At 44.1% G+C, this 23,021-nt stretch overlaps 2 protein-coding genes across 5 annotated transcripts in view; both read left to right on the forward strand.

Annotated features, from left to right (window-relative positions):
* The first annotated feature begins 910 nt into the window (after positions 1 to 910).
* DCAF7 (DDB1 and CUL4 associated factor 7) lies at positions 911 to 15,543 on the forward strand. The gene is made up of 7 exons (XM_015885809.2): positions 911 to 1,289; positions 6,023 to 6,181; positions 6,635 to 6,746; positions 7,137 to 7,255; positions 7,880 to 8,089; positions 8,666 to 8,783; positions 9,158 to 15,543. The coding sequence occupies exons 1-7, from the start codon at positions 1,152 to 1,154 to the stop codon at positions 9,328 to 9,330; spliced, it is 1,029 nt and encodes a 342-aa protein (XP_015741295.1). The 5' UTR covers positions 911 to 1,151; the 3' UTR covers positions 9,331 to 15,543.
* A 6,021-nt stretch (positions 15,544 to 21,564) lies between these two features.
* The window catches only part of MAP3K3 (mitogen-activated protein kinase kinase kinase 3), a 44,685-nt gene continuing 43,228 nt past the window's right edge, over positions 21,565 to 23,021 (forward strand). For 2 of the 4 annotated variants that reach the window (XM_032449407.1, XM_032449408.1), the window contains exon 1: positions 21,565 to 21,854. In XM_032449407.1, the coding sequence (XP_032305298.1) occupies positions 21,851 to 21,854 (4 nt within the window). In that variant the 5' untranslated portion in view covers positions 21,565 to 21,850. The remainder of the gene's footprint in view (positions 21,855 to 23,021) is intronic. The other 2 variants (XM_015885659.2, XM_015885660.2) reach the window with 1 other exon arrangement.

The following is a 23,021-nucleotide window of genomic DNA, read 5'->3' on the forward strand; positions in this document are numbered from 1 at the left end:
ATAGCTGTGTTTGTAAGGAGGATCACCACGGGAAGCACAGAGCAAGATGCTGACCTGTAAAGAGACCTGAAAGTCACTGAGAATCCTCATCCTCATCCCCATCCCCATCCCCATCCCCCCCAGGCAGGGCATAGATGTGCCTCTCCCCAGCTGATCTTTGGATGGAAACCCCCCCCATCCCGCAGCCCCCATCCCACAAAGCTACTATTTATATCCAAGCCGGCTCAGGTTTCAGCTCCTTGCAGCAGCTGGGACATCTCATCCCCCTTTCATGCCCCAGCCCAGATTGTCAGGAGGCCTCGGGGCTTTATGAGCAGCTGGGGGAGCGCCCATAATCCGAGCTGGGTCTGGGGTCTCCATGGGTCTTAATGGGAAGGGCTAGAGCCAGGCACCGGGCTTCAGCATGCCCAGGCGTTTCGTGAGAAGCAGTGCACAGCTCTGGGTACTACTCAACGCCGCTGCGTACAATTAGAAACGAAACCCCATAATTAAACGTCATGTAATTGTAGATAAGCTCATCTCCACCCGCTACTCGGAGAAGACGGGACTCGAACTCGCGACACAACTGAAAGCCCGGCTGGCTGCCCTTAACTGCCTCGGGTTCAGGTTGATTAGCACCGCTTCCATCCAATCGGATTTCAATATGGGGCGCAAGAACCCGCCTCCCGCCACTGCGACCCCCGGGAGCCAATCAGGTGTCGAGAAGGAGCGCGGCCTCCCTTCTCAGGCGTGTTCAAACTCAACGGTAGGTTATACAGGCAAGGAGGCGGGCTCTCTTTGTTATTGATGGTCAAAGTAACCAATACAAGCCTGAATTCGGCCAAACAGACAGGAGTAGCACCCAATAGAACCAATAGAAGTGTTAATTGACAATCAACACAGCCAACCAGCACGCAGAGGGCGGGGCTAATCGCGTGGCTTCCGCTCCCGTTGTGTGAGGGCCGAATCGGGAACGGCCTTCGCGCTTCTCTCGCGGTGTCCGGGCTCTGGAGCCGGGCCTGGGGGCGCGGCCTGCCCCGGTCTCTCTCCGGTCCCCGCTCCTTGGCCTTCCCCTCGGCTGGGCCCAGCGCTCCAAGCTCAGTCCAGGCCCCATCTCAGCTGAGCCCGCTGCTTGCTCCCCTCAGGCCCAGCGGGGCCCCCTCGGCCGAGCCATGTCGCTGCACGGCAAAAGGAAGGAGATCTACAAATACGAGGCGCCATGGACCGTGTACGCCATGAACTGGAGCGTGAGGCCGGACAAGAGGTTCCGTCTGGCGTTGGGCAGCTTCGTAGAGGAGTATAACAACAAGGTGGGCAGGGGGCGAGCCGGGGATGTGCCCCTCCGTAACAGGGGGTTGGGGGGCTGCAGGGAGCTGAGCTACGGGCTCTGTATTGGAGGCCGAGGGTTGGGGTTGGTGGTGCTGCTGCTCCTCAGGCAGGAGCTTTGACTTGAATGTGTGAGGTTGTTATTCAGCGTGACAGGAAGCTCACGGCCTGGGCTCGAGTTTGTACATACATAAGCTGTATGGGACTCTGTTAGTAATAGTGTGCTCTTGTCATGATGCTGTGTTTGTAAACTGCTCTCACCGGCTCCTTTGCTTATCTCTGATGACGAGGTTGTGTCTTTAGTCTTTCCTTCTATATCTAAGCAGGGAGGCTTACGCCCTTCAGACACCTGAGCCATCCTTCCTCAGCAACCTTTAATACACTCATCTCATGCGATGAACACGAATGGCAGAGAGAGATGAGGAAACAGACATAGCTGTAGAGCATCCTGGAGTCTGTGTGCAGCTAACAGTGCTGCCAAAGTAGTTCTGTGCATTTATATCATGTGTGCTTTGAAGCTTTGTCAGGCTGCTTAATGGAGAAAATTGTTTCAGAAGTTGGTGTTTTGGATTGGGCTTTGAGGTGAGGTGATGGTAAGGCAAGACTGGCATCTCTTACAGCAGCTAAACGAGTGCCCTTGCTGCAGCCCTGGATGGGATGCTCCTATGTGAGCCAATGACCTGGAAGGGAACTTACTCCCAGAAGAGGAGTAAACTCTTTGAAAGGGCTGACAATAGCAGGACACGGGGAAATGGTTTTAAGTTAAAAGAAGGAAGATTTAGGTTGGATGTTAGGGGGAAGTTCTTTACTAGGAGAGTGGTTCGGCCCTGGAACAGGCTGCCCAGGGAGGTTGTGGATGCCCCGTCCTTGGAGGTGTTCAAGACCAGGTTGGACGGGGCCATGGGCAACCTGATCTAGTAAAGGTGTACGTATGGTGGCCCTGCTAGGCAGGGGGGTTGGAACTACATGATCCTTGAGGTTCCTTCCAACCCGGATCATTCTGTGATTCTGTGAATTGCTGGTGAGCATTATGTGGTTCTGGGAATGCTGCTTTCCAGGCAGGTCTGAGCTTGCTGACTTTTCATTTGTTTAAAGACTAACTCCATCATGTTTTCTGTAGGTTGCGCTCTGAGAAGCAAAAGTAACAACCTTCCAAACGTGTTTTTTTGTTTAGGAGTGGTGGAACTTGTTAATTAGGGGTATGTTTCTGTTGCGTTTACATCCTTCTGTTTGGATCATTCCCTGGGGGTTGCTCCCAATTACAATGTGATCAGGTCTGCTTTTCATTTCAGGCTTCAAGTATATAAAGGCAGTTGAGTCAGCAACTCTTTCTATTTAAGAAAACAACAGCAACAACTCCCAGACTGAAAACTTTACACTCCTAGTTGCTGCAAACAGGAATTGTGCGGTACTGCATTAACTCCAGCTGTTTGTGAATAACCCCCTGAGCTTCTTTTGGTCTCTGTGCTTCGGGAATGGCTTGTTGTGTTGACTTCAGGTCCATATAAGCACCAAATGGTATGAGATTTAATTAGGGTATAAAGCAAGAAAGTAATTGTATGAGAATGGGGATTCCAGCCTGGATGCTGCTGCTACAAAAGTGAAGATATGTTCTTTACTTCTATTTTATACTGGCAACTTCTGACATCAAAATACACACAGTAGCACCAACTGGAAGGAAAATGGAAGTGATAATGGAAGCTCTCTTCCACTTTAACTCTCTCTTTGTGTTTTGAAGGCTTTTGATGGCTCCAAATGTCATTTCTGTTCTGTCCTTGCAGTGTTTTGTTCTAAGGAACTGGCTTCTTTCCTTCCCCCTGGAAGACCAGTTCAGAGTAGCAATTCTAGGTTTCTTAACATCTAACCAAATAAGTGGCTGTATCTCTTCCTCATTACCCTCCCATGTGCATTTTTAAAATGGTTCTTAGTGCATTAAATCTTTTCTAATTGCTGCAGCAGAAGCTCCTGGTTATTTTTCTGTTCCTGTAGTAATTACCAGAGCTCGAAATACTTAAGGTTTCATACATAAGATGGCTGTTTACACCTCTGTTTTGGGTGGATTCAGCTCAGTCAGCTGCCAAGCCATGACTTATTGCTGCCCCCAGCTCCCAGACTCTTGGAACCTCTGTCAGCTCTCCCACTAACAAGCTGTATGACATACAAGAAAGCTGATTGCTGAGATCTCTTTGAACCCCAAAGGAGTTTTGTTTCAGCTCCTACACCTGTGCTCATCAAATCACTGGTACAGAAAGAGAGATGACTTTGCTCCAGGGGAAAGGACTAAAATTATTCAGGCTAGGCTTTCCTGAGCTTCTTGAATCAGCAAACTGCTGTCAGGCTTCAGAATGCCTCATGGATCACAGGCGTAATAGCAGGGAGCTGAGGTGTTTGTACGTTCTGCTGTTAATGCTGCTTTGCAGGCTTTGTGGATCAGTAATGATCTGTGGAAAACAAGGAGAGGTTGATTTCAGGATCTGTCTGTAAGGCAGAACTCAAATCTGCTTCAGAAGGAAGCAGTGCTGCACCCTGTTCAGAGCAGGCTGCTGGGTTATGGCTGCATGCTTCCCCTGCTGTCACCTTCTGCATCATGCCTTCAATCAGAGAGCATCCAGTGGGGCAGTTTGACCAGGGAGCTGTTGTTGCTCTAAACCTGTGAGGTTTAGAACTTGCAAGCAAAAATGGTATGTTGCAGATTAAATGGTATGGCGAGAGCTGTCTCACCTAAAATAATTAGGGAATGTCATCTTTTGGATCATGGGGAAGAGAGTTTTTCAAACTGCTGATTAAAGGCACTTTTTTACTTATGTGCAGTGTTGCAAATCAACCTCATGTTAATAAGGTTCCAGATGTGATAGGAAAATCCACCTCCAGTTGCAACCGATCTCGGTGTGTAGGAGGAACAGATAATTATGTGGCATTTCTGGCTACTGTCACAGCATAATTGCAAATCCAATGGAGATTGAACACCCTCATTTTCCCACCAGAATGAGTTACAGGTAGATGTAGAAGGTTTAGATTGTATCATGACTAACAGTTCCTTTCCTCAGTCTTAGCTGGCCTAGACTTCAATTCCCAGCAACAGAAGTGAGTTCTCTGCTGCTTTAGATTTGCTTTGGTTATGGCTGTGTAATATTATGTTGAGCTGAAAACAGCATAAGCAAAGGAAAAGAAATGATTAGAAGTCTCTTGTCTTCTGATTCTGTCCTTGCCACAAGGTTTTCTGTGACCAAGGACAATTTGCTTCCTTTGTAAAATCTGCTTAGGATTTCTGATCCCTAAAGGAGTTAGAAAGCTTCAGAAGGCTGGGAGACACTTGGCGGGTTCATACGATTGCGTGAAGCATAATAAGGAGTAGCTGTAATGAAAAGAGTGCAAGGCAGACATCCAGCTAAGCTTCTAAAAACAGCCTGTATGTTTTCTAGGGGTCATTACAGCGTCAGAGAGATGCATCTTCAGTTTGACAAGGGAAAGGCTGGCATTTGTAAGGAGCATCTCTAAATGGACTTGGAACTGCTGATGTTACAATGGAAGGTCTGCTGAAGGACTTGTCTTGTTGGTAGATACAGTAGAGTTCCAGACTAGTTTAAACGTAGGTTATTAACCATATTGCTAATTGGAGAATATGTAGGAATTGTGCAGATAAACACCTTAGAATGAGTCTGTTAAGCCACAGCCTCCAGGAGGAAGCCACTGCATGGAAAGCTTACAAACTAATTGTAGTGGGTTGTCCTCTTTCAGTTTGTGTTTGGACAGCATTGAACACAGTGGGGCTTTCATCCTGTTTAGGTCTTGCAGTCAGTGCTGGGGTAAACGTGTCCTCCCAGTCTGTATTGTTCTCTGAACACTCTCTAACATGTCAATATTTTTCTAATAACATCATGTCTGGGACTTGAAGCATGACTTCAGGTGTTGTCATAACCAAGCAATGTGGAGATAGTTCCTTGTCTGCTCTGTCTTGCTTCACTTTCACAACTGGGTGTTATCTCATTACTCTGCTAAGAAAACAAACACCTAATTTGGAGATCAGCTCCATAAAACCTGGCAGCAGGCCTCCTTCCTTTGTCCTTCTCTCACAAAACACTTGAATAATTGTGTAAACATTTTTTTCTTCTCCTCCATTTTTCAAGTTTGAATTCCATTTACTTTCTGACTTTGGAATGAAGTTAATCTGTGTTTTAGTTTTGTGCAGTTGTGACTGAATGCATTCTTTAATGTGGTATTGAAGACAGCTTGGTAGATAGCTGATGGTGACCTGTTTCAGTGTGTAGGGTTGATAGCTAAGAACACAATGCTATGAGCTTTAATTGGTGGTTGTAATGCAAGCCATGGCTTGACTGACTCTGAAGCATCACTGTCAGCATCAGTTCAGTTAAAGATGAGTTGGAATAATGCTAGAACAGTTTATCATTTAAACAAGGCTTTGCAGTATGGAAAAGACAAGGGTGGTCTTTAATCCTTTAGGAGATTGGATTTTGCTTCACTTAAGATCATCTCTTCAAAGTAAAGTGCTGTGGTGATTATGTGTACTTCGCTTTGATTCCCAGCTGAGGCTTGTAGGCAGAGCTTTAAATATTTCTCATTCCACTGACATGATGGTCTTTTCTAATTGTCCTTGAGGTTACAAAAGGCATCCCTCTGAAATGCTCTCATCTTAATGTTGTAATTATATATTATTATTTGGATAAAAATCCTTTCTTTTAAATATGGTTTTGTACAGGTACAGCTTGTTGGTTTGGATGAAGAGAGTTCAGAGTTCATCTGCAGGAACACCTTTGATCACCCTTACCCCACCACGAAGCTCATGTGGATCCCAGACACCAAGGGAGTGTATCCAGACCTGCTGGCAACCAGTGGTGACTATCTGCGTGTGTGGAGAGTGAGTAAATTCAGTTCTGTGATTCTAAGTTCTCCTTGGGAAATGGTAAACTATGGTATTAACTGTGTTGCACGTTGATCTCATTTTCACTCGAAACCAAGTTTTTCACTGTCCTTTCAAGATGTTTTGCACTTGCTGCAGTGTGAAGGTTAAGACATAAAATGAAGTCAGAGCACCTGATACCTTACTGGGTTTTGTTAATGGCAATAATAATGTTACGAATTATGAAGACTCTGGGAGCAACAGATCTGTGATGAGTTGCTGTTTGAATCACCTCAGTGAAGATAGAGGTGGCAGTTGTGTTTTCCAGAGTTTTAAGTTGTAAAGCTGAGAGGATAGAAACCTGGGATTAATGTCTTGTGTGTTGGGATTAATACCTCGTACATTGGATGTGGAGGTGTAACCGGACATGTGATGTTGCTATTTCAGTCAGATGCTTTGCTTTTCCTAAAGGTGGGTGAAACAGAGACCCGGCTGGAGTGTTTGCTGAACAATAACAAGAACTCTGACTTCTGTGCTCCACTAACATCATTTGATTGGAATGAAGTGGATCCTTACCTCCTTGGTGAGACTGACAAAATGAAGAAGACACGCTCTTGAATTAAGTCTGGTGAAGTCCCAATGTGATTATGTTTGGTTTTTTGGTTTTTACTCGAGGCTTAAGGGATGGAGAAGTTCATCCCAGAGCTGCATCTTCCACACAGATTGAGGTAGACATAAGCTATTTACACTCTATACCTGTGTAATGTGAAAGACCATATCAGCATCCAAAAGGTTTGGGTCTTTTAAATGCATTGATAGACTGCTTGACATTCTTGATTTTAATTGTATGCTGTTCTTGTGGCTGTTTTGATCTGTAGATATCAGAAACTATTGCCACTTAGTGCATCAGTGGAATTTGTGAGAATCGTGCGAGTTTGCTAATATTTTGCTAAAAGAAGTGCTTTTGTTTCAGGTACCTCTAGCATTGACACAACCTGCACTATTTGGGGTCTGGAGACAGGACAGGTTCTGGGAAGAGTAAACCTGGTCTCTGGCCACGTCAAGACCCAGCTTATTGCACATGACAAAGAGGTGATGGATATTTTTGGTTGTTTACATTGCTTTTCTTTGTTTTTCAAGCAGTAAAGCAACAAAACTTTTGCTTTCTCCTTTGTTTTTTTTCTTGAGAATTCTGATCATTCAAAAATCTAATGATCCACAATTAAGATTTATGAGTTTCAGGTGCATTAATTATAGGTAAAATACAGTTTTAATGTATTACAAACTAATTAAAGCTGTTCTATCAGCTATCAGAACTACTCTGCTTACTTACCATAGAATCTGGACTTGAGAATATATTTGTTTTACAAGATTATGCTACAGAATATTTTTGGAAGAATCAAACTGGAATTGTAATCAATTGCGTATCAAAGGCAATAAACATCTTACAGGATTCTTTCATTTTAATGTAATATCTGAATCCAGAAAGTACCTATGTTCTGTTTCAGTGAATAATCCTGTAATTATACAACTTGTTTTTTCCTCTCCCTTTGGCTTAAGAACTTGCTAGGAAACTCAAGTATTTGACAAAAAGTATTACAGTAGTAGTAGTAACAATTTCTTCTGTCCATATAGGAAATGCATTTAGCTGTGGATTAGGAGGCAGGATGCTCACTAAAACCCGGGTTGTTTTTTTTCTGTTTTGGTGTTGAGCAGGTGTATGATATAGCATTTAGCCGTGCAGGTGGTGGGAGAGATATGTTCGCTTCGGTTGGTGCAGATGGCTCAGTGAGGATGTTTGATCTCCGTCATCTGGAACATAGCACCATAATTTATGAAGACCCACAACACCATCCATTGCTGCGTCTCTGCTGGAATAAGCAGGATCCCAACTATCTTGCCACAATGGCCATGGATGGCATGGAGGTAAGGCGGTAGTTCTGCAGAAGGAACAAGGCAATTTGAGGGAGGTGGTTTGGTCATTTACACTTAGTTCTTAAAGTGAAGGTGCAGTAAGTGGAGCATGAGAAAGGCCAATTCTTGTTGCAGTAATTTCAGTAGGAGCTAGAGGTAAGTTTGGCATTATAAATGTGAAGGTCTCTGTGCCCCCCTCTATATTTCAGTCAATTTATGAGGGTTCCATGAGCCAGTTGGGCAGCAGCTCTCACATAAAACAGTAAGTGTGAGTATTTTAGTCACCTTGTTCTTTCTCAGCTCTTTGCACCAGGCAGTGTACCGTAGATTTTTACCTGAACTGCTTCAGGGAAGCATGAGTCACTTTTTTTTTCATAACTCACAAGCGTCCTATGTGAGGTCTGACTACTTCTGAAATGCACACAACATGCTGACCAGCTAGAAACTGTTCTTTCAGAACAATGTGTGCTTGCCAAATGCATCCTTTTGGAAGGTATTTAAAGCCTTAGTTCAAAACTCTTTGCTCTCTGGATGGGATGAGAGATGGAAATACAAGTTATTAACTTAGCTTGATTTTTGTTTCTGAAGGTTGTGATTCTCGATGTCAGAGTTCCCTGCACTCCTGTTGCCAGGTTAAACAACCACAGAGCATGTGTAAATGGAATTGCTTGGGCACCTCATTCTTCCTGCCACATTTGTACAGCAGGTAAGCATGGAAAGAGATTCTTGGTCACGCTCTTACCGTCTCTGCTGGTGAGCCTGGTGCTCTAGCTGTGCATCTCCTTTGGCTAAGCTGTTTTATTTCAGTGCTGCTGAACTTATTTTGCAATTTAGTTCTGAAGTGTTTGCACTTTGAGTTCCACCAATTGTGTTTTTAACTTTGTCCTGGATGACATAATTATCCAAAGATGTGTACGAGTTCTACTTGGAGAGCAGTTCTATCATTGTATCTGTCTCACTTTCTTATCTGAACTGCAAGGTCTATATTCAAACTAGCTTTTTACTACACCCCTCTTAGTAGCCATGTATGGACATCTTGTTGTGCTTTGATCCCACTTAGGATTTCGTTTTCTTTTGCAGCGGATGACCATCAGGCTCTCATCTGGGACATCCAGCAAATGCCTCGTGCCATTGAGGACCCTATCTTGGCCTATACAGCAGAGGGAGAAATCAACAATGTACAGTGGGCATCAACTCAGCCAGACTGGATAGCTATCTGCTACAACAACTGCCTGGAAATTTTGAGAGTGTAACACTACTGCTTCATGCCTAATTGAGGCAGGGCTGTATAATTTCCCCACCCCTCTAAAGTAAGAACAACACAAGTCAAGTGGCCAGTATCTGTTGTTGCTTTGCATCTACTGTTCCAAGAAACTGTTACAAGAATCAATGGCAGGTGTCTCCTGTCTCTCCAAGACTCTAAAATGCAGAGACACGCTGAGCCTCTTGGACCTTTTGGGTTCTGGTTTTCTTTGTTTTTGTTTCCCTCAGTTAAAGTTCTGTATATTTGTTTGTTGACTGTGTTAATAAGCTTGCAGGCTTTAAGTTGCTGCGTATGTCCAAGTGTTTGTCAGCTAGCCAGGGCGGCACATCTACCTAGTTTAATAGATGCAAGTGCAAAACAAGGTGGGGAAAAAGATGGTAATGTTAACAGCCACCTTGGCAGGAATCTTTATCATTCCTGTTGTTGCTGCCTCTAAACTGTTTAAACATTTGTATGTTTTTTATATATTGGGCTAACTTTCTATTGAGTAAGGCTTTTCTCCCGAATTCTTACTTTTGATATGTGATCCACTTCCATATACCTAAAGCAGGATATCTTTGTTGATACAAATCACAAAACAACACTGCAGGCTCCCTGGCAGTAAAGGCCTGCCAGAACTAACTGTTGCCTTGGCTCTCAATACCTGGTTACTTGGTGCTGTGAAGTACAAGTACTTGTTGCACAATTTCTTTACACTTCTCTGATGCTAGAGGCAGCTGCTACTATGGCAGGCCTTATTTTTAAATAAGAACTGCATTTACTGTGTGTCTCCTGCAGTTGTGGTAGCTAACAGAACGGTAATGGGTTTCAGACGGAAGGTATTTGCATGACTTGAGCTCCCTCTGAGGGAAATGACTTAAGAAAAAAAATGCTATTTGTAATAATGGACTCTGGATTGACGTTTCCAATGAAATGATTTCCCCTTAGAGGGCTTACGATCTGAACCAAAATAAAATGGTTTCACACTTTGTAGCTTGCTTGATTAGCAGATAACACGAGCAAGATCTTGTGGTTAACCAGTGCCATGGAGCTTCTTTGCATTTGTTCTGTGTTCCTGGGAGTTCTTGAAAGGAGGACCCTTTTTTTCCTAAACATGTTTGCTTTGTACTGTCGGGTCTTGTTGAATGAATGAGATGAGGTGGAAGAACTCATCCACCATCCAAATGAAAGCTGTTTCTCTGAAAGAAATAATTCCCTAATGTAATGCTCAGAAGACAGATTTCAAGTGAAAGAAACAGTGCCGCAGAGGCTATAGTTCGGTGCTTGTCATCCTTGTGGTTATTTGAGATGCATCCAAGGGCATCTGTTTCTGTTTTGAATAGTGGAATGCTTTACAGTAATACACTGCAATCAAAGCTGAGTGGATTAGACAAGATAAAAATCTGTACTGAAGTCTTAATATAGCACAGGTATTGAGATAAAAGCTCCACAGTGCTCTTCTTCCAATGAAGACATGACAGCTGTAGCTGGTCCATGGGGGTATAGCAGCTGAGTTTTGATGGAAATGTCAGAAACGATCAGCGCTGTCTTTCTACCTGATGTATATTCACCTGCAACTGCAGGCAGCATTAAAAACAGTAGAGCACTTGCAAACTGTGTTTCATCAGCTTGTGTGGGAAATGCAGGTTAGGAAAAGGGACTGCAGGGAAACAGTGAAGCTAATGCAGAAAGCAATATCCAATACAGAATGGACTCTGGGAAGTTATGTTGTTCTGGACGTAAGAATGTTCTTGCACGGATGACTTCCTGACATGGAGCTTAGAAGAGCACTGCCTTGCAAGTCCTGTTTGCAGTTCCTTAGAGGCAGCATTACTGCATCACCTCTTGTAATATCAGAGCCGAGGACTCTTAACAGTTTAAGCTCATGTTTTGTCAGTGACATTCTGTGTTCAGCTGTGGGATTTTTGACAGCAGGCTTCATTTGGCTTGGCAATAGGTTTTCATACTAGCTGCGATGCTGAGAGTAGAGTGTTCCACAGGTAACGTGATCTAGATATCAGAGCAGTATTAGCCAAATAGTTGGGTTATAACTTTTGCAGTAGCATTTTGTTGTAAGTTGTAAAATACTTATGCAGAATTAAGTGAAAATTAGGGTTTTCTTAGCAGCAGCACATAATTGCATCCAGAGATTTAGAAACTCAAGAATACATCCACTGACTTACAGTGTTTTATTACAAACAGTAGGTGTAATGTCCTGTGTCACTGAGAGGGATTTTAACTTTGGCTTGGAGTGCAAGCTTAATGGGTACTAAGCAATCTCTTAATTTGATTTGTGCATTGGGAAATGATGGGAACTACCAGAAGTCGTCTTTGTGTTTCGAAGTCTCACACTTGCATAGGTGGCATAAGTTAAAAGATGATGAACACGCCTGCTGCTTGGGAGCAGATTTGTTTTAAACAGCTGTAGAATTGTTCTTTGAAAAAGAGATAAGCTAATTTAGTTGAAAATAAAGTGGCTAGAAGGTTCCATAGGCTGTACTAAATGGCAAACACAGTCAGTTCCTCTAGGAATAGAGTCTGTTGTGCTGTGATGATTAGCATGGAAGGGCTAATCATCAAATAATCAGATAGCTTTTGCTCATGCTGGAGAACTACTGTCCTGTTGTGAACCCAACGAGTGTCAGTCCCTCCATTCATAAAACTGATTGAAGTTCACACATGGAATTGAGTTCTCATTCCAAACTACTCAAAGGCAAGTGAAGGAATTTTGTAGACTCCAGGGGGTTCTAAATAAAGCGTGTATCCTGTTTGTTTAGCCGGTCGATCTGCCTCCTAGATCTGTAACGTGTTGCTTTGGGCATCATCTGTTGTCATTCTTCACATGAAATTACATTTCAAATCACTAGAGGCTGTTTTGGAACAGGGAGATGCTGCTTAAAATAGCTTCTTTTCAGAGAAGTCGCTTGGAAGGTTAATGACTGAAAAGATATGAAAATCCTCATGGGTGAGATGTTCTCTAGTGGAAATGGCACTTCCATATCGAGAGGAAGTGAGAGACTTGGATGCCCTTCTGCCAGCAGCTGCTGACTGTCTGCACGCTGGTTCAAGTTGATCTGCAAGACGCAATAAAACCTTGAGACTTGTTACTGTAGCCTGTGAATCAGAAGATAAAGTTCAGCTCATTTTGTTGGCTTAACATTCAGTTCTGTTAGGTAAGAAACCCCCCATAAGCATGATTATTTTTGTCTAAAGTTCATGCATAAAACGACTTCAGTGTTTGATCTGTATTGTTTTGTGCTCTCTGGAGGATGAGGAGCAACAGCTTACGACTGCCTCGTATCCCCTGAGTGTGAAGTGACACGGAGGGAGAAATCTGAGTGTCAGTGAGGTCAGAAAAACAGAAGATGGCTGTTGTTGGTCCAGGTATCATTTTGCTACTCATACAGAAATATCACTTTTCCCTGACTTCATAGCTCTGTAGCGCTTCAGTTGATTGATTCCAGACATGCTGTTGTCTGGTTGTTGTGTCCTGTTGAAGCCAAGCTTGCCATAGATTTCTACTATTGTGTGGGCAACTGGTTGTGAGTGTATTGGCTCTCAACCAGGAGATACATCAGTCATGTGATACCTCATTAGTTGAGGCTGAAAACCTACAGGAAAGATGATGGACGTTGAGTTAGTGTTGTAGTATGTGAACTCTTAATTGTCACAATGGCCTATGGTCAGTTGCATCTACTGGGCTTGTACTTCTGCGTGCAGGGATTTAAAAGGCAAGGATTTGAGTGCTATGACAATCTATTTAGAAAGGAAACGGTGGTTTCAGAGAGTGATATGAAAGGAGACTGTTAATACAAGTTGTTCCTTACGGAACCTTGAAATGTACTTAAAAGGGGAGGCATTGCCTCTCATAAGTCAAAGTTAATGATCCTTTCAAAACTTAGCTGTAATTACTCTCTTGAATGTTCTAGATAATACTGAAAAGATCTATTTTTGCCTGGTGTCGCAGTGAGAAAGCTGCGTCAGTCTCAACTATAGATCATTGCCTACCAGGGACTAGGTGAGGGGAGTCCAATATTTTGGTATTTGCAGATGCTCTTGTGCTTGTTTTAAATGTAAATTAAAGAAAAGCTGAGTGTGTCTGTTTTGTTCTCTCGCAGATGGCACTTTAACAAGTATATTTTTGGTAAGATTAGGAGGAGAGTCATCTTTTCCTCAGTCTTTTTATGGTAGCCGTTTGTGTTTTGTATAAAATGTTAAATACAACAGTCACTGCAATCCTTAACTGGCTATGGTTGTCAGTATCTAGTGGACCCTTATCTGTTTCTACTAAACACCAATACCATGAGCGCTTGACAGTACTGTTAATATTAAACTGGAGCTCTCTAGTTAGAGAATGGCACAACCTTACAAGGTGAACTTGTAATTTAGTGTTGCTTGTCACCCTTTTGCTTTGCTTAGGAACTTGGCAGTGTCTGGAAATCCTCCTTGAGTTTGAACACGATGGCAGTGGTGGCAGATTGGTTGTGTACAGATGTAAATGGATCCTTCGGATAACGTTTTTAGGATAGAACAGTTGCTGCTGGTGGTAAATTGACGCAATTTCGATCCTCGAGCCTGTCGGTTCCCTGTGTTCAATGGTGTCCTGACTCTTTCAGAACATCCTTAGAAGGATCAGTGACAACATGAGTGAGCTGTTGGCTCAGTACATTGCAGAAGTTATGGTTCCATTAAATACAGAAATGGTTTGACTTCCCTTTGCTGCTTGGCAGAATGGTCCATGCTGCATTATCCAATCAGTTCTCATAGGTTATCTCTGGTACGAGCTTACTGCTTTCAGACCAATATTCCAGACCAGGAATGTACTTACCTTACAGTGGACATTTCAAATGAGGTTTCCAAAACCTGTTGTGGAATGGGCAAGATACTGTGGGTTATGGTCCCTGTTTCTCTTGACCTTTGTAGAGGTCAAGATTTATTTGTACGTGGCACTTAAAGAGCACTTTCTCATGCTTACTTAGAGAGACAGCTGTATTGTCTCCTGCTTACCTGGGAAGAGTCAGAAGTGTTTCATTATGGAGGATATTGAGAGTTCAGCATGCCCTCTGACTGCTATCAGGAAGAGATCTCCAGAACTTCTCATCAGCACCATTCACCAGCAATAAAAAGCACCTCAACACCAGTAGCCAAATGCTCATCCAACATTTTATGGCAGATTCCATAAGGCATTTGTGAAACTTGCTTGATGCTGTCTCATTTCAGAAAACAACTTCGCCAAGTATCTTGACAACCTTTTGTGTCCTTTTTGTTACTCAGCATCAAGCTAGAATCGAGTTCATCCTTCTTCAGTCAATCTAACAAAGAAAATATTGATGCCCAGGGTGCAGCCCCAAGTCAGCATCCCTTGGAGTTTGCTTTCCTGATAGTGAAGCATGGGACTCTCACGTCCCTGTTCGAGGTAATGGTTGGGTCTGTCAAACCTTAATGCAAGAACCAGTGAATGAAAGAGTCACAGTGCAGCTGTGAGGCAGCGCGTTGCTTTTTTTGACAACCTGATGAACACGAATTATGAAATATACTATTTAAAATTAACTTTTTTTCCCTCTTTTAAACTTGGGTTGCTAGCAGTGTAAAATGTAATTTAAATCTGTTGCGCCGAAGCATATTTTTTGTTCCCTGTAGTCAGTAGGAGATGTTTTCTTTGGTGTGTTTTTTCCCTTCTGCTCTTTCCATTCACAGTCCTGTTGTGGTAATTTCCTGAAGGTGTAATCTTTGTAGCATGATTGTACAAACATTCATATGAAATTCCTGACTTCTTGTTCTCACTAAAATACGCTGAAAGCAATAGTAGTTTTATTTCTGTCCTTCTTTTCTCCCCTCCCACGTTGAGATTTGCAACTTTGCTCCTATACTGTCCTAGAGGAATCCTTAATATCCTGCTATCCACCAGACGTATGTTGTTGATATGGATAACTGCAGTGTCTCTACTCCTTTATTTTTATGGAGAAAACACAGAAGGTTTTGTTACAATGGATTTTAACACCTGAGTCATGGAACCATGTTGTTGAAACTCTGTAAATTTGAAGGTAATTTTCTGAGATGGCTTGAAATTGGAACGTTGCACCCTTTGATGCTGTTTCCTGCTCCCTATGTAGTTTAACTCGGATTTTTTAACCTTCTTTCTAAGTTTCAGCCTCCTGTGTATTAGGTACAGTATTTTCTGCCTTTCATACTTTGTAATAAAAATGGAACATTTGTAGATTGACTGCAGTTCACTGTGTGGTGAGTTAAACCTGGGACCCGTGGGGCGAGCAGGGAGGTACTTCTCACAAGAGACATGAAGCCTGTTTCAGTTTTAATGCTGAGAAAGGCTGGGTGGCTCCTTTCTATTGACTCTGCTTTACAAAGCTGGTGCCATTTCATATATCTCTCATCCTACCAATACCCAAACTAAGTTGCTTATTCTGGCTACTCTTGACTTAGGGGTCACTCCGAATAATTATATTGTTAGGATGCCAGTCACAAAAGAGCTTGGAGGGAATGGCTAATGATAAAAATACGCCCACACTTACTTTCTAAAACCAAGTTACCACATGTTGCCCCATACACTTCTGTTGTCTGGTCATGTTCTCTAACTTCCTTGTATAGTATTTCTCCCCTACAGATAAAATGGTAATTATCTGTCCTCATGTTTTTTTTGTGTTTGAAGATGATTGGAAGAGGGATTTTCTAATACAAATAATTGGTCCCTAAAGCTTTCTGAAAATGAGCAAATTAAAGACAAAGTAATTAGGCTCTTATTTAGCTTCTAAGTCCCTTTTGTGTGTGGGTGACCTCTGTTAAAGGGTGTTTTCTTTACAGGCTCTGTCACTATTGTCGTCATTGCTAGAGCTGGGATCTAGAAGGGGAGTAGTGTAGCAGAACTTGACGTTGTCTTACCTTAGAGCTGGGTGAGCAGGGCTGATGTCTTCAGTAAGTATTTAGATTAACTCTACTTCAACTAAACTGTTGTCTGACATCTGGTCTACTTGGGATTCTTCTCTAATTCTTTGTGTACTAACTTTGAAACAAAAGCTTTGTAAGCTTCGTGACCACAATGGAAAGAGTTGCCTGCAAAGATGCTGTGCTGTTTTTTAAGCTATATATGGACTCTAACTAATCCATATTTGGATACGATGCTTTCCTTCTAAGAATTGTTTGTCTTTACCCTAGAAATGTATTTACAAAATCCTTGATCTGTTTCATGGTGAATTCTGAAGCACAAACACAAAGACATTTCCTCAGCTTCCACTCCAATGGATGAAAGCAAAGAAGTCAAATTGCTGTACGCCAAATTCCAGCTACTGCTTTCAATATTGAGGTGCTCTGCATCAGCTTTCAGCTTGAAGGAATGTGCTTTCTTCTTCATAAAGGTAAATAACATGCATTCAAATAGTATCACACCTACATCTGTTTGAAGTCAGTTGGAGTTTGTGCAGGTCTCAAGCAGCAAATACTTAATGCTGGACTTCAAAGGTGCTGAGAAGTACCTGCTTTATCTGTGTTAACTTTAAGCTGACAAAAAATCTCCATCTCTGTATGGAAGTAGCTAAAGCAGAAAAGTAGCACACATTGTAAAGCCAATTTTTTTCTTTGCTTAAAGTCAAATTTAAGTCTGTCCTTTCTGTCCAGCATAAATGCTTTAAATTTCTCCTTATCCAGCATGGGAAATGCAACAACAAGTTCCCCTCCTGCAGAAGGGATTCAACCTGTCTTTCTCATTCTGTGATGATCTACATACCGTGTTGTTGTTGTTGTCACTGATTTGCCATCTATTCCCTTCATTAGGACCAGTGGGTTGCTAAAAGGTTTCAGCTGATTAGGATGTGGAGGCTCACTCAGCAGTAACCACACAAATCCACCTGTTCCTATAGACACACAGTCTCTTCAGTGATGTAGACTAGAAGTCTATAAAACACAGCTGGAAGCAACCCGTTTGGGTCCTAATTAAGTCCTGTGGGAAAAACTACCGACAACTCCTGCAAATTGGACATACCAGAGCAAAAATACAGGAGCTGGTAGATGATGAGAGAAACAGGCTGCTTGTCAGTGTGGCAAAATAGGTGTCATTAAGTCCTGAGGAAGAATTCGTGTAGAGATGAAATAACAGGAGGTTCTATTCTCTACCCTAAGGAACAGATGACATCTGGTATGGCTGGCTGACTTGCTGTGAGACCCTGGACAAGGTACAGCTGTTAAGAGCTGTAAGTGAAAAGCACTTTAATTAATCAGTGATCAGTAAGTGGCTTGAAAATACTTGAAAATTAAAGATGTCCTCAACAGTAACAGAATAGTTATAATACAGCGTGACTGTAACAAGATTGTGCTTTAATCTCATGCTTTTTTTTTTTCCTGTGCTGCTCCATATGTGGTCCAGATTGCCAGCTCAGAAGCAAGTCATCATCTAGAAGCATGTAATATTTCTAACATCCTTCCCCCTCTTCCTTCCCTTCAGTTTTGCTCGCTCCACGACAGTGTCTCCTACTTTTTAACCAGACAGCTTCAGAGCCCCCTCTGCTGGAGTGCTGACAGCAGGAGGACAGACGTGGTTTGGCCAGCAGAATCGGACAGGTACCAGCTGATTTTCTAGGGCTGGGGAAGGGGAGAACCAGGCATGCTTTTTAAAGCCGAGCTTCATGTAGTTGATGTGCTCTACTGGAGGTGAGATTTGGCCAGTTCACATTGCGTCTCGCTGTCCTGAAGCTGGATCACAATGCTGGTTCTGTTAGTTTTCCATTAGTACTGCAGTCAGGGTTTCCATAATGCTGAGAACACCCATTAACAAAATGAGAACAGCCTGGAACCAGTGAGGTGATTCCTGTCAGGATTTCAGAATGCTTTTCTGCATCATCTGAAGATTTATCAAGTTTTTTCTTCTCTTTCTCCACCAATTTACTCCTTTGCACAACTCTCTGGCTGTGGAGATCTACAATAAGGAAGTTTTGGTATGAGACAGCGCTCAGCCTGGAGACTGCTAAGCTCTCCAGGAAGGATGTGTGTACCTAAACAAGAAGGGAAACAGGAAGGAAAGAAGAAATAGTACATCTGATAGCAAGGAGAGGATGCTCTTTGAGTCAGACAGGTATGCTTCAGAAAGTGCTACCAGAATAGAACGTATGATGGCACAACGATTAAGAGCTTGGGAAAAGATGCCAGGAGCTGAATCCCAAAGGGCTGCTCCAGTCTTCCTGTGCAACTTCTAACCAGTCACTGGCTCTGTGCAGCACTCTCGTAATCCCTGTTTTCATGATTAATTTCCTTTTCTTCCTTTTTTGCAGTGTGACAGCATTAATCACCTCTGTAAAGTTCCTTTAAAACAAATGAGCTCACTATGAACATGGATGCTGCTGGGGAGTCTGGGTGAATACCTATGCTGATGATACATAAGATACCTTCAAGCAGTCTGAACAACTTTATGTTGAATTAAGTGTGCTTTGTTGTTGCTGTTTACAGAAATGAAGCTTCTTTTCTGGAAAAAAGCAGCTTGAAAAGGATGTGGGCAAATCTGGGTGGAAAACCACAGACTATCATCTTGTACTGCGGTGTTACTGTAAAATGAATAACCTCATTTTTATGCTGAAAATTTGCATTAAGCAGGGAGTAAAAGTGAAAAAAGAATTATTCTTACTTTACCCCTGAAGATATATTAAATGGGCACCTGCTAAATTTCCATGGTAGAAATGTAGCTGCAGTTCAGGAAAGGTACAGCAGCTTGTCCAGGAAAAATAATGTGAGGAGGGAAGTCTGCAGTGCCCCCCCCTCAAACAGCCTAATGGCACTTGTATATAGGCAGTGTTGTGATAATGTCTCTAAAAAGAGAATAGAGATGCAAAACAGCAGTTTTTGTCTGCCTGTGTGTGTGTGTCAGGCTAGATAGGTGTGTGGAGTAATGAACCATTAAGGACAAATCGTTCTGTTTTCAAAGGAAGAAAAAAGCTTCAGTGAAATCCAGGCTTTCTGGTTAACTGGGGATGGAAGGGGCACATTGCACTGGGGTGCCCATCTCCTGCCATCTGCTGGGGTCTCCTGGCTCATTGACACGGGTAGCAACTAGCAAGCCTGGTATCTGTTTAAGTAAAGCAGCTTTCTGCACAAAGGGCTTCAGTGGGTTTCATGTAGCAGGACTTTGGCTGAGCATTTTGTATGAAAACATGGAAGAATTGGAAGACAGATGAAAATACTGAAGGGTAAAGTGACTATAGTGTGTTTTGACATCAGAGCTGATGCACTAGGGAATTAATCCTGAGTTTCTCCACTTCTAGTGCTGCAATTAATCATTAAAACCTTTCTATAATGACCTTGGCACACAAGAAAAAGAATCAAGTGTGATAATTAAATGTGGTGATGAACAGAAGTGGGGAGCTTTCCTAATACAAGGGAACTAGAACATCTTAGGGAACTGATGGCTTTGAAGAGTGAGAAACAGGCAGGAGGTGAAATTCAGCAGCAGAAAGTGTGAAGCTGTGAATGTAGATGTGAAGGAAAGGAGGCTGGATTTATTTAGTAGTTAAATGGTAGCAGTGAGTGTGAAAATGCATTTAGAAAGATTGGTCTAATGGCAAATATGATGATGCTGTCATATAAAAGAGAACTAAAATTAGAATAGAGGCCCAAAAAAAGGCTACCAGGAAGGCACCACAGAGACTGTGTTATTAGAAGAGTTAAAATGGCTTACTCATCTATTAAAGTGGAGCCTGAAATGGGATATGATTATCTTCTTGATGTATTTAGAGAGAAAACACCAGGGAAGAGGAAAGGATAATTTAAGTGAAAGGATAATCTTGGCATGAAAACAAACAGCTGGGCACGAATGTACAGGAAAACTAGAAAGAGTTTTGTAATTTCAGAGTGATACAAGAGATGCTAAAAATGAGCCTAAACACTGGTAATGTTGGGCTGTGTTTTCGGATGGGAACTTGAAGGTGATATGTGTGGAAACCCTCTGCTCCAAAACCAAAGGCAGGGCTGAGATGATTGGCTCTGTGCACAGCTTCTGGCCCTTGATGGCTCAGATCTGTTGATCTAAGCATTCCTTTACAGATTGATTTGTCTGTCTCATTTGGCGTAGCAGGATCTTTTCATTATCCCAGATAACATCATCATGATTTGGTGATGCCCTGAACTCTTCCTGGCCCTCACTTTAGGCAATTTTTCCTTTCCAATCCAGTTTTCCTTCCTGTGTTTTCCAGCTGATGCAGCCTCTCAGACATGAAAACATTTAGAAAACAACACGCTTGCTGTTAGATGTCTGCTGGATAGACAAGCAGCTGCTGAAGCCATCTGCTCAAGGTGGGATTCCCAGCAGCAGGGTGGCCATCATTGCATTGAGGAAGGAGAGCTGGACTTGTTCTTAATGAAACAAAACCCCTCTGCTATGCCAAATACACCCCCAAGGTGGAATGGAAGCAGGGCAGAGCAGCTGAAGGCTGGCTGCTGTTTTTAGAAGATGAGTTGATTTATGGAGCTTGAGGTAGAATTATTAGCTTAGATTGGACAGGAACAGCAGTTCTTTGCCCTAATATCTGTCTCATGGCATGTTTGTGTTGTGTTTAGCAGGGATGTTTTCTGCTTTATGGGCACAAGGGGAGGTGGCAGCTGGGAATGTTAAAGGAGGAAGAGCCATCAGGAGCCCATCAGCAGGTGAATGAATGGCACAGGTGAGCAGTTCTATTTCTAAGGACACAACAACCACATCCTCATTAATATGAACCCCTAAATGAAAGGAGAGGGGTTGAGTGAGCTCCAGCCTCGTGTACCTAAAGCTCATCCATGTGGATTTACTTTCATACCAAGTAACTTCAACAAAGGCACCGTGCCTTTCCCCATTTCCCCCCTGCCTTTCCCCCCTTCCCCTTGCCTTTTTCCCCCTTCCCCTTGCCTTTTTCCCCCTTCCCCTTGCCTTTTTCCCCCTTCCCCTTGCCTTTTTCCCCCTTCCCCTTGCCTTTCCCATCCCATATTGAGCCCTTAGGGAGAAGAGCCGGGAGCGGTGGGCACTAGGACCCAGCGGCGCAGTCCGAGCGGTGGGCGGGGCCTCGCTGCCGCCCGTCATTCTGATTGGCAGCCGGCTGAGGGCCGGTCCCCTCCGTTGGCGGGCGAGGAGGCGGGGTCAGCGCAGCGAGCAGCACGACCCCCAACGATTGGCTGGCGACTGTCTGAGCGGCGAGCCGATTGGCGGGCTGTGCCGTCGGGTGGGTGGCTCGGCGGCGCTGATTGGCTGAAAGCGGCGGGTCGGCCCCTGTGATTGGCAGGCGGCGGCGGCGGGTGCGCGGTGGCGGCCGAGCGGTTTGTTTTGCTCGCGGCCCGGTCGCTCGGTGCCGCCGGCGGCGGGTGGGGAGAGACCGGCACCGGCCGAGTCCCGGCCCCACAACCCGCAGCCCGGAGCGGGGCCGCCGGAAGGAGGCGGCTGTTTGGGCCTGGGAATGTGGCGGCGGCTCTGAGCCCTCCCCCTCGGCCCGGCCGCCATGGAGAGACGGCGGTGACAGCAGCGTACCACAGCGCGCCGCCCGCACGGAGCGGGCCCAGAGCCCACAACCATGGGTGAGAACGGGGGGTGAGCGGGATGGGGGCGGCTGTAGGATCGGACAGGACTGGGCCGCGATTGGGATGAGGGGCGGGGGCGGGACGAGACGGGGCGTCGCCTGAGGGAGGGGGGGGAACGGCCGGGGGGGCCTTAAATCTGGATGTTGGGCTTAGAAAGTCGGGCTGGGGGGTCTTAAATCCTCGATATTGGCCTTATAAAGTCGGGCTGGGCTTTGTGGTGTTGGTACCCGATTCACTTTTTGCTTTTCAGCGGTAAACGATGTAGTTTTTCTAAAGCAAGATCAGGTTGGACGGGGCCTTGAGCAACTTGATCTGTGGGGTCTCTATGGGGATCTGTTGGGATCTATGGGGTCTCTATGGAGTCTATGGGGATCTATGGGGTCTCTGTGGGGATCTATGGGGTCTCCTGGGCAACCTGATCTAGTAAAGGTGTATGTTTGGTGGCCCTGCTAGGCAGGGGGGTTGGAACTACATGATCCTTGAGGTCCCTTCCAACCCGGGTCACTCTGTGATTCTGTAAAGCAGAACTGACTCATTTGCTGGCAGGGGAATCACTGCTGTTACCTGCAGCGCTTTGTGGGCCGTAGCTTTGATTCTTCCTCCAAGTTTGGTGCTGTGGGACTCCCTCAGCGTTCAGTCTGTGCATGTAATATGTTCACTTCTTTATATTGTAACTGCATTGCAAACGTCACTCCAAGCAAATGCAGGATGTTCCGTTCCCTTTGTGCCCTGAGACGATCCCAGGCACAGCAAGACCTACAAGAAATGCCTATTGTATAAATGCAGTAGATGGGCAGGTCTATAAGTGGGCTCCTCTTCTCTAAAGAGAGATGTCTGGTGTTCCCCAGGCAGTGTTATCTCTGCAGGAGCCAACCTGATGGTGCAGAACTCACAGCAGCCAACCAGGAGGGTGCAGAGCTTCCATGGAATTGCTTTGTGGGGCTGTTGGATGCCTCTTGATAAACACGTGAGCACGGGATGAAGAAGAACAGTTCCACGGTCGTGTTGTAATGGCAATACTGATTGCTTGCAAAGGGAGAGATCCAAACTCATTAGGCTGTTGTGAGCAGATCTTTTAGAGACTGTTTTGCTGTGACCCTGAGCTTTCTCCCACCTTGTTTCTCATGAGATTCTCTGACAGATGAGTGCTGCCATTGAGAGGTC

Source organism: Coturnix japonica, chromosome 27, assembly GCF_001577835.2.
Source record: "Coturnix japonica isolate 7356 chromosome 27, Coturnix japonica 2.1, whole genome shotgun sequence".
Lineage (NCBI taxonomy): Eukaryota > Metazoa > Chordata > Aves > Galliformes > Phasianidae > Coturnix > Coturnix japonica.